An 11,756-nucleotide genomic window follows, 5' to 3' on the forward strand; every position below is an offset into this window, starting at 1 on the left:
CCCGTGCCTCTAAAAGTTTCGATTCTTTTGTCGTCGCGCAAGGTATAAATATCCGGTCCCCTGAATGTTGGAAAGTGAAAAGAAGAATATGTACCATCTTTGTCACAATCCAAAACATGTCTATGCCATGATGGTTGAGATACAGCGAGGATTAAGACATACTTCTTATAAAATGCAGCAACCATACAATCAGGGGAAGTAGGTGGTGCTGAAAAACATAATCTTTCAAAACCAGCATAAAGCACCGGAAGCTTTCGGATCTCACCTGTAAATGGGTTATAGAACAACACCAAGTGGCCGGTGATTTTAACCATCAATAGCCAACCATACCTCAAACAATATATTTTGCACCTGTCATTCAGTTCTTCAAGGTGGTTTTATATAATACTTGTCACCGCATACTGGATCTATAAAGGTCATAACACCTCGATGATTATCAAACACCACCAACCATGGTGAAACTACTGAATGCATCCGCAACCTCCTTAATGCTGTTTTGGAGCTCCATTGAGTCGAAGGTGCTGCTAAATGACAACTATTGCATGTAGCACGGAACTTAAAGTATTCGACACCTACACAGTGCTTCATAATTGTTTCCAAAATATGAAACGGAATATTGAGCAGGCGGGACTCCGTTATTGTGCTATAACCTTCAAGGTTAACCGGTCTTACTGCTATCTTGTTGTCCTTGTACTCTTTTTCTTGCATGTTTTTGGGATTACGACCTTCCAACCTACACAAAATATGAAAATATATATATATATAAAATAAAGAAACACTATTCAGATAACAACTTAAAAGGTGCACCATAAATTATCTCAAAATGGATAAAAGCAATACCTGTATGCAAGCATTTTCCACACGAGCCCATGGCTTTCTTGTACAATACAAGACTTTGAAGGCAGAGACATGGTTCTATCTTTGACACGGAAGGAGCATATTTGGTTCATGCTATCAAGAATATATACATAACCCCCTATATTTGAGGCAACTTCAGACTTGTATAATGAGTAAGGAGAGCTACCGGTAGCAAAATCGATGAAAAATGCGGCACCGTTGAGGTCTTCCATTTCCTCAAACATCATACTAGCTGCATCGAATTTAAACAAAGACACCTCAGCAGTCCTCTTCGTTCCATACTTAGGGCATGATATGATGTAGAACAAATCTGTATGAGATCCTATAAGAAAAGGAGTCACGGTGGGATAATAGTTAGGGTTAACGTGAGGTTCATTTACAAACGGCAGCAGGGTTATGACAAGTTCTTTGCCTTTAACCATAATGTCAACCTGTATGAGAAACGGCGCGTGCGAGTTTAAGGCGTATACCTTACCATTGCAACAAGTTACATCTGTAAGGTAACAACCATCTATACCGGTCATGGTCCAGAGCTGATTAGCATATGACATTTCAATCCATTTTAATTTTTTTCTTGTGCAGTCTCGCCGACAAAACACAAAGGTAAAAGATGTGGTCGGCGCTAACAGGAGGACCGAACCTTGTTCACCAGGAGGAGACGGCAAACAACAATAGTAAGAATATTCTATTTCAGCATCAGGATCAGCATCAGCATCACCATGATCAAACACCAAACGTGGGATACGAATCAACTTAGAGGTGAGCGGGTTCCAAAGCGACCACAAGAATTTGTCCGGAGTAGAGAGAATCAACCAGCCATGGAAAGATGCTTGGACTTGTCTCCCCCGTAGCTCATATTCATTACACATTGATTATAAGTTTCCAGGTTCCGAGCAATAAACGAATCGTATTCAGCGAGCGGGCAAGATGACTGGTCACAAGCAATCTGCTTTGGCTCCATGATCTAGCAAATTTATCAAATATGACTGACTATAATAATAATAATAATAATAAGAAAACTAACAGATTGTTCTTATATGCAGTTGGGAAATAAAATATGGTTTGGCACACAAATCTTTCAAGAAATTAAATTAAAAACTTACAATTGTTTGTGGACCAATTTCGAGTTGTTTTTCCAAATCAGATGAGATAATATATACTTAGTTACCTGGATTACAGCGGGTGGCGAATCGAATGAATCACATTACAGTGCAGAGTTGTTGCGTCGACAACCAAAGCGATGATGATGGGGTTAAGGTTAAGGTTAAGGTTAAGGTTAAGGTTAAGGTTAAGGGGGTTTACGGCGCAGAGTGGCAGGCAAACCTTCATCTGGTATCTCTTGTTTCCACGGGGTTTGTGTTTATGCATTTGCCCCTTTTCTAATTATTACTATTATTATTTTATTTTATTTTTGTTAACAATCCATGTCCCTGTCTTTTGCTAAAATTTATTTATATAAAAAATATCCTAGATTTCCTTCCATATTTTCACCTTTTAATAAAAGTTCTTAAGAGTGGGGATACAAACTTGAGCATTTTGAACTATTCTAAGACTCGGTCGATCCTGACGTCATTCTTTTCAATAATCCTAGAACATTTTTTCCTTTCATTATTATTTTTTTTAACTAAAAGTAGGTTATATATTTAGTTAATTATCTTTTTTTAACTAAAAATAACTTATAAGCTACACTTACTTAAAAAATAAATTTTACATTTATTTAGTTAATTATACATTTTCTTTTTACTTTATTTAAAGAAAAATACTATTATCTAACAAACAACAATTGATTAAAAAAATATATTTGTGAACCCATTACAAAATCATACACACTTATACTTTTCTTTTAAATAATAATAATAACTAGGTAAAACACCCGGCGCGCATTTGACATAGTCAGTAAAAAAAAATAAATTTGTCAACGCTCAGATATAACAAATTAACAAACTAAAATAAACCGCGCGTTGTAGTGACGAACCGACATAAATTCAGTCAGTATTGGATTACAGCATCAAAACTAAACCAAAAAGTAAATCACTAACAAAACCTGCAGCGAACCAAAAAAAGATATCCGTGCGTTTCGGCTATGAGCCGACACAAATTCGATCGGTATCAACGATACAGAAACTAAATCGTAAACATACATTTTATTAAATTATATACATCAAATATCACATGTTATTAGCATAAACTTAAAAATGTAAAAAAAAAACAAATAAAGGAGTGTGCACTTGTAGTTACCGTATAATTTGCCTTAAAAAGAAAATATACATTATAAATAACAAGAAAATGGAGCTAAAAAGACTGAACTTGGGTCCCTAACTCCCTTCAAACTCAACAAATACAACCAGACCATCACATAATATTGGTTTTTTTTTTCAAATAAATTACCTAAAAGCTCAACACATGTAGTTACTTAAAGGTTTATAGCACCAAGATTTTCTTTTTATCTATACTATGTTTGAAACCCGTCGCGTTGCGGCGACGACTTGACGCGAATTCAGTTGATATCGGTTAAGTTCGTCACGACACCTACACTAAATCAAAAAATTATATTTGAACGCCCAAAATAGTGTCAGCACACGTACAATTTATGATGAAAACGGCATATATACGGTAGGTATCTGATAGAAAAATAAATTAGTAAACGTCTATCTTATGATACAAAAAATACATTTATTCAGTTGGCAAATTACAGACGTTGTGACGAAATTCGGTAGGTATCTATAGATTCGCCACAACACTGGAGCTAAACCCAAAAAATAATTTCAAAAAACTGACATATTTAAAACAAAAAACAAAACAAGCACGGGCGTTGCAGCGGTGAGTGGACATACATTTGGTTGGTAACGATTAGGTTTATTATCGTACCAGAAGTAGACAAAAAATAATTTTGTTATTGGCTAGGTTTGTTATGGTATCGAAACTAAATAAACAATAACACGTATGTTACGGCGACAAGGCGTTGCGTTTTAGTTAGCGTCGCTTAAATTCATTACAATACTGAAACTAAAATAAAACTCAATTTCCTCATATTATTATACTTAAAAAAAAGCCTTTATGAAAAGAATCTAAATTGACCCTTTCAAAAATGATATCATACACCCCCAAAACTAAAACAAATTAATAGATGGAAAAAAAAATGATGCATGTGATATGGAACAGGCAAAGATTCAAACCCCAGCAAGCTTAACCACAAAGAAGTTAACAAAACACCCTTGAGCCAACATACCGTCACTAACACACTGGATTTAGTAATAAAACTAATATCATAAATACTAAAACAATAGGTTTCTAAGAAGGAGTTGTGACACCAACATTTGATCTTTATCTCTCTCTCTCTCTCTCTCTATATATAATATCTACCATAATTACAAATGTATCTTTTTTCCAGGCAACGAACGTTGGTTTGTATCGTTACCCTCATTCGCTATAGAATTAATGTAAAAAATCTTAATGAAGGTTGAGATGAAAACAGACTAATACAATACGTTGAGAGATTAGTCTGGATTAACACAAGACATTTATACCCACTAGTGTTTATACATTGAATCCTCTCACATTCAAGGACTCCCACTTGGGAGATACGCTCTTTATACTAATCATAAATAGTGGTTCCTCTCTTAAGTCATCACCTAAAGATGAATCATCACTTGTCAAAACACTAAAACAACCTTTAGCGTTGATCCCTCAAATTACAAACAAAATGGTTGGATGATAGCTTTGAAAAGTTGTTCTTGCTCTACACTTTGATCTCTTCTCTTGATAATTGAAGCTTGATTAGACTTAAACAATGAAAGAGATTGGCTTTGAAGTACGTGTATTAATGTTGTAGAGCAAAGGGATGAAGACGAATCTTGAATAAGTTTTCTATTTATAGCCAAGCATGTGAGATTCAAGGTTTGCTGACTGGAGGTCGGATAGTTCCTTCCACAGTCGCTTCCAACAACCGTGAACGCCCGGTCCACTTCACGTTGGACTTGCCAATGTGAATGTTATATGTGCTAAATTGAATCTTGGCTTCTAACGTTGACCAACACACGTGAGAAGACATCCATTTGACCATTTCACTTCCCACTTCTACTGTTCTACATACAACACAACCCAAGTATTTCACCAATTTGATTAAACATACTTTATAAACTTCATCCAAATCTTCAACCCTCGCTTTTTTTGAGCTTAAATTGCCCATTTGGTGAGTTTAGTTGCTTAATGTATGGTTTGCATAAAAGACTTACCAACAATGGAATAAGTCTTTTGAATAATATTTAAAATTCAAATATTATATATTTAAACAATTTTGTTTAAGTATATTTTTATAAGTGTATCCTAAGTTTATAAAAACTAACATCCTATCTTATCTAAGTTGTTAATTCTTCTTCAATGGATTAGTCTTGTGATTTATTCATCTTCATGTTGGTATAGAAATCTCGATTTAACCCTTTGTAGACATGAACTTAATGATCTTTACTTTGAGTGTTTGTAGTCTTTGATTAATTCTTGTGTTGCTTAATTATGACTAATGATGGTTAATCAAGTGTTAAGGGACATGCGTGTAACATATACCATCAACGGTGAACTAATACTATTTTATGTCACATTCTCTTAATTAAATCATCTTTCACTTGATTCATTTCTATCTTCAAACTCATCTTCCAACCTTCAATCGCTCGATCTAAATATTAATTTCAATTGTCCTTGAACTCTGAAACCCAACATCTAGATTCACGACTTTAATCTGGTTCGTCCGTCGACAGTGATGAGCTATTGCAAGCTCTTGCACTGGAATACAAAAACCTAATGTCATCCTTCAACCATAACTTGTCAGTCGGGACAATAGCTAGGGTTATTTAAAACCAATATTCCAAACTAAAATTACATATAGTGGTGTGCATGAGTCCGTCTCGTTCCCATTATTTATTAAAACCAAACCAACAACCGAAATATTAGTCTTCTAGTATTTTAAAACCGGTCGGTTATGGTTACCCGGGCCCATTTTATTTACCATATCATCTTTCTACCGAGGCTAATTTCCTCTTCCAAACACACTCAACTCACTCACACGAAGACGATGAACAGAAACAAAGACAAATTGAACTCCGTCTTCTACGCACACTCATACCATCCGATTCAAGCCGGCAGCATCGACGGCACCGACATTCTTCCGCACGATAACGCCGTTTACCGAGCTCTCTTATGTTCTTCCGCCGGCCTCTGTATGTTAATTCAAGTTTAAACCTCAATTTCATATTCTTATTTACTGAAACCCTAATTTTGGTGCAGATGATCCACTGGGCGATCCGAATGTTATCGGAGAAGATCCTTATTGCACTCTTTTCGTTGGTCATTTATCGCATTTGACTACCGAAGATACCCTTCGCAAGGTCTCATTTTGCCCTAACTGTTATCATTCAATTGTATTTCAACAGTTCATAATATATATTTTAATATTTTATCAGCCTATAGGTTTTCGGTTAATTGGTTCGGTTTATTCCGTTAGCTTGTTGCTTATAAATATATGAAATTGAGTATAAATACATGAAATGGATGTATAACAGCTAGAAATATATGAAAATATGAACGGTTCCGTTCGGTTATTTTCGGTTAACCAAGTGTACAAAAAAGCCGATAACCGATTTTCGGTTTATTTGGTTTTCACGCAATCGGTTTTCTGTTAATTTCGGTTCGGTTTCAGTGGTTATTGCTCATCCCTAGTTTTGATAATTGGAATAAAGAACAATGGGAACAACATTCATTGAACAAATCAGTATTGATGACGATCAAAAGATTGCCCTAGCTCATCAAGAACAAACATACTATAACGAACATCTAGGATATATATGCAAACTGATTTTAAGTTTGTCTTACTGTTCATATCAGAATCTACATCCTGTGGATGCTTCCATGTTATATAGCATTCTTGTTGTTTGTGTGGAAGTCTGTACAGAGCACTGAATATTTGCTGTTTCTTATTGTTTTGTAGGCTATGAGCAAATATGGAACAGTGAAGAGCTTGCGATTGGTCCGACATATTGGTAATGCATGTATAAAATGGTGTTTTGAGAATGCTTACGTAGGAGTTTGTCTGCAATTGTGTGTTTTCATAATCGACTAAATAATGTTTACAGTTACTGGTGCCTCTCGAGGCTACGCTTTTGTTGAATATGAAAGTGAGAGAGATATGCAACGAGCGTATGAGGTAATCAAATTGGAACACTTTTCTGTAGCATCTTATGCAAAAATATGTTTACACTCCTTTTTCATGTGCAGAAAGCGCACCATTCAGTTATTGATGATTCTGAAATCATAGTTGATTATAATCGCCAGCAACTGATGCCAGGATGGATTCCTAGAAGACTAGGTCATATAAATTTCCGCCTTTTGAATATTATTTTTGGGTATGCTACAATTAGTTGTTGAGATTCTTTTTATATGTTTAGGAGGGGGTCTCGGCGGTAAAAAAGAATCAGGGCAGCTGCGTTTTGGTGGACGAGAAAGACCGTTCCGTGCCCCATTGTATGAATTCCCATCTCGTTTACATTAAAAATATACCTTGTGTGACTTTTGACCCGTTAGAGATGAAACTAACTTTTTTCCCTTGCTGATTACTTGAAAAGGCGTCCGATTCCATTAGATGATTTGAAGCGCCTTGGGATTCCGCCTCCCCCTGAAGGAAACTACATGTCACGATTTGAGGTATGTTTTCTTCATTATTGCAAATCATGAGAAGACATTAGCATGCAAAAGGATAATATTCTCTGCACCAATAATAGTTTTGACCCAAACTATGTGCCAGCAAAATGCACTGTCTTACTTTTTAGCAAAACATGATACATAATTTACCACTTTGCCCATTTGGTGTTTAAAAAATGGTGATGTGGCAGACTTGCTTTATAAAGGTGTGCCTAAGGCACGCTTCAGGCCTTGAGGCGCTGCCTCATGTAGGGGTGCAAACGAGCCAAGTTTGAGCTCGACTAGCCTCATTTTGACTTACTCGAGCTCGGATTGTTTCAAACTCTGTTTTTTAAAGTTTGAGCTCGGCCCGTGAGTCGTTTTTTAAACCTCGAGCCTGGCTCAAGCTTAGGCTTGACTCGTTTATTATTTATTAATTAATTCATATACATTTTTAATTATTTTCTATATGTTTATAATTATAGTTATACATAATATAATATATATTTAGTTTTTATCATGATTTTATATGTAATAGACTCGTTTAGGCTCGCGAGCCAGCTCGAGCTCGATAAGTGAAGCTCGGTCTTGTTTATTAAACAAGCTTATTTTAAGGCTCGAGAAGCTCGGCCCTTGATTCGAGCCAATCTCGAGTAGCTCACGAGTTGGCTTGGCTCATTTACACCCTTGACCTCGTGTACTTTTGGGTCAATATTGGTCAAAATTAGGGTTTGTAGGAGACTGATATGTAAAAACAACCAAAGAGATGAAGAAATTATGAAAGATTTGCTTGATAAAAAGGTTTCGTATGTAAAACACACGCGAGAAACACAACTTTTAAGTTGTAAACAAAACTTATTTGGTTGCACATAGAGCAACGTCTTGTGTGTTTTTTTTAAATCCAAGGTGGCAGTTTACGTGCCTGTAACTTTGACAATCTTCATATAATTTTTGAAGATTCCATCACCACCCAGAAGAAAAAGAAGTTATGCAAATAGGGAAGACAGACATAGCAGAAGCCGAAGATCAAGCAGCAGGGATCGCGCTTATGACGAAAGCGGTGATCGTGCTTATGACGAAAGACGATCTGCAGATGCTGAAGGTGGGTCCCGGAAGAGCCACCGGCATGACAGAAGCTCCTATTATGAAGAACATGAAAGAAGGTCCAGTAGCCGTGACCATCGATATGATGATAGGGAAGACAACTCAAGGGATCGTGCTTATGACGTAAGCCGGGATCACCGGCATGACAGAAGCTCCTATTATGAAGAGCATGAAAGAAGGTCCAGTAGCCGTGACCATCGATATGATGATAGGGAAGACAACTCAAGGGATCGCGCTTATGACGAAAGCCGGGATCACGCTTATGACGAAAGCCGGGATCACGCTTATGACGAAAGGCAATCTGCAGATGCTGAAAGTGGGTCCCGGAAGAGCCACAGGCATGACAAAAGTTATTATTATGATGAACACAAAAGGTCTAGCAGCCGTGACCATCGATATGATGATAGGGAAGACAGCTCAAGGAAGAGAAGAGACTCCCATAGACACGACAGAACATCCAGGAGTCATGATCGTGGTCATCATCGATCTGATACGAGGTTCTCTTGTGACAGTGAACAACGATCTCACAAACGACATAAACACGAGTAAGCTTTGTTTTGTTTTGCAAATCAAAGTCATGATTGTATGTAACCACTTAAGATAATAAGATATCTGAACTTTATTAATTCATTATATTTACAAGACGAGATTATATACAACATGATCCATAATCTCCTGCAGACTTTGTTTTCTTGTTCTGATGACAATTTGAACCTTTTAAAACCAATTTTTTTTAGTTTTTTTTTTAATAATCAAAACTCCATATCCAGTTTTGTATAAGTACTTGATATCAGCTGCATAATTTGACTGTGCAAGCAACTGCTTGTGCCCAGAATTTCAATCTAGCTTTCACATCTTCAGGATCATCACCTGCACATATATTCAGTCAAAGTATAAGCTTACATATACACCATGTAATGAAAGTTGTACTATTTACATTGACCATGATTCTGGATATATGAATCATAGTTATTACCATCCTTAAATCAAAATTCAAATTTTACTTTCAAAGACTCACCAGGATTAGAGATCTTCCAATTAGCTTTTGAAGGCGGTGTCGGTGGCTGCGAAGGAGACTCTGATGACTTCTGTTGCTCTCCAAGAAATTTCTGGCTCATAGAATAACACAATTCCAGCGCGGGCAACGTGTTGCAGAGCTCCGGAATCTCATGATAACTGAAACCAAATCCTAAATCCAAACACCCTTTAAGCTCTTCAAGATCTTCATCTGTTAAACTCTTAGCTCTCACAAGCTCATCTTCATCAGATGTCTCAACATACCCTTCAAGAAAGACTTGATTTTTCTTCCTCAAGGTTTGAGACTTTGGCCTTATTTCATCTTTCTTCAAGAACCCGGATCCGAATTGGTGATCAAATGACCCGATTGAAGATTGAGGATCTGGGTCTTGAGAATCTTGAAATGGGGTTTCCATTTGTGTGGAGAAGAGAAGTGGTTGCTTGGAAGGGGGTGTGGCCTTTTAAAGATGAAGAAGATGTTGGTATGATGTGCAAGTAAGTATCTGTGTTTTTTTATTATTTATTTTATTTTTTTTATTAAATAATAATTGAAGTGTAGAGTAGGGGCATTAGATTCTTCTAGAGACTAATAACGGTATGACATATACATGGAAAATATACACGTTTAAACATGTTACAACTTACAACATAATTTGATAACTAAATTATTTGTCAACCATTTACTTTTTATATATATCTATCAATAAATATACAAGCAAAAATATCTTTCAAAACTTTACTTATGGAAAGTTGATTTGATTATGTCGTTCTTTGTTGGTTTCTACTTGGATTTTGTTTTTCCTTTGTATTCGGCTTTCTAGATACTTGTCGTTTTCAGTTTGTGATAAAATCCTTCCCTTCGAAAAAGGAAAAAACAAGTAGTCTATAGTCTGCACGTTGGGTTTTAAAGGTGAGATAAGAACAAATATTTCTTCAATCTTCGAAGATAGAAGAGCTAAAATAACAACTTAAAAACATTTTTCTTGACTTAAAATTCGAGCTATTATAAACATTTTTACATCATATGTTACAAGTACACCAAAATAAAAACTATTCTTGAAGGTTTCGATATTCTCTACAAAGTTGTGACAACTCAACAATGCAAATTGCATTTTTTTTAAACAAGGTCTTGCATACTCATCATACTACTATTCTACTCAGCAGTTTATAACGGGACTCCAACACTCTAGAAAGGGACGCCATTTACACATAAAATCATTAACCTAATTGCCTATACATAAAATTTCCTAATGTTTTTTCAAATTACGTGAATCATTGAATCTTTGTATGTATTAGTATTAGTCAAATTTGTTACTATGTCCTCATATCACATCATTATCATCACCATCACCATCACCATCACCTGGCCCATACTACCACTAAATCATTCGTCCTCAATATTGCCCAATTAAGAATTATATTTGGTAGATATTTAGTAACAAAACGTTGTTAAATTTTGACAATTAAAAGAAATTTGACAATTACACATGCAAACAAACCTATGTGGTAAATAAACTAGAGCGCGTGCTTATATTAATTATTAGATAAAACGACATTGTCTCGATATCCATCCACGCCAAGCTCTATTAGAAATTGTAAACGGCAATCTCCAACACATATTTGTATCAAACTGACAACGTTATCCAAAATTGTTACTATAGTATATACAATTAGGTCGAGCATTTATTCGTGATCCACAAGGACCCATTTTCCATGTTTTTCACATAATGCACATATATAACCATATCTAAGTGGGCCATCATCATGGATTCATGGATAGTATCATGCATATATGAGTGTTTTACAACCCATATAGTGGGAGTTCAAAGTCTCTTCAAACACTTGGATGTGTATGGATGCTAAGCACTCAAAGAAACGATAGTGCACCTTCACATGACCATTTCATATAGAGTTGGCAGTTGCCGGTTACGATACGACTAGTTAATACAACATGACTTGACACGTACTTAAGCGGGTTCAGGTCATAAACAAGTTGAGACGTTCATGAACATGATTAAAGCATATCAAAACCGCCAATTGGTACATATCGTCGAACCTGTTGAATTACACGTTTAATTAATTGTGTTAAATGGTTAACATGTTGACAT

The 11,756-nt window shown here is 35.9% G+C and overlaps 2 protein-coding genes across 2 annotated transcripts; one reads left to right on the forward strand and one right to left on the reverse strand.

The window, feature by feature from the left end:
* Positions 1–5,923: 5,923 nt before the first annotated feature.
* LOC143613641 (U11/U12 small nuclear ribonucleoprotein 35 kDa protein-like) lies at positions 5,924–9,314 on the forward strand. The gene is made up of 9 exons (XM_077087296.1): positions 5,924–6,071; positions 6,139–6,239; positions 6,839–6,890; positions 6,984–7,054; positions 7,126–7,216; positions 7,296–7,371; positions 7,473–7,551; positions 8,485–8,690; positions 8,811–9,314. The coding sequence occupies exons 1-9, from the start codon at positions 5,927–5,929 to the stop codon at positions 9,178–9,180; spliced, it is 1,191 nt and encodes a 396-aa protein (XP_076943411.1). The 5' UTR covers positions 5,924–5,926; the 3' UTR covers positions 9,181–9,314.
* Positions 9,241–10,145, reverse strand: LOC143613642 (uncharacterized). Its single transcript, XM_077087297.1, has 2 exons — positions 9,650–10,145; positions 9,241–9,501 (listed from the first exon to the last, which is right to left on the reverse strand). Exons 1-2 carry the CDS (start codon positions 10,062–10,064, stop codon positions 9,422–9,424), a joined length of 495 nt encoding a protein of 164 aa, XP_076943412.1. The 5' UTR covers positions 10,065–10,145; the 3' UTR covers positions 9,241–9,421.
* Between the last annotated feature and the right edge of the window lie 1,611 nt (positions 10,146–11,756).

This window comes from Bidens hawaiensis, unplaced genomic scaffold (genome assembly GCF_021521415.1).
Source record: "Bidens hawaiensis isolate Kalapana, Puna unplaced genomic scaffold, B.hawaiensis_p1.1 tig00037990_1, whole genome shotgun sequence".
Lineage (NCBI taxonomy): Eukaryota > Viridiplantae > Streptophyta > Magnoliopsida > Asterales > Asteraceae > Bidens > Bidens hawaiensis.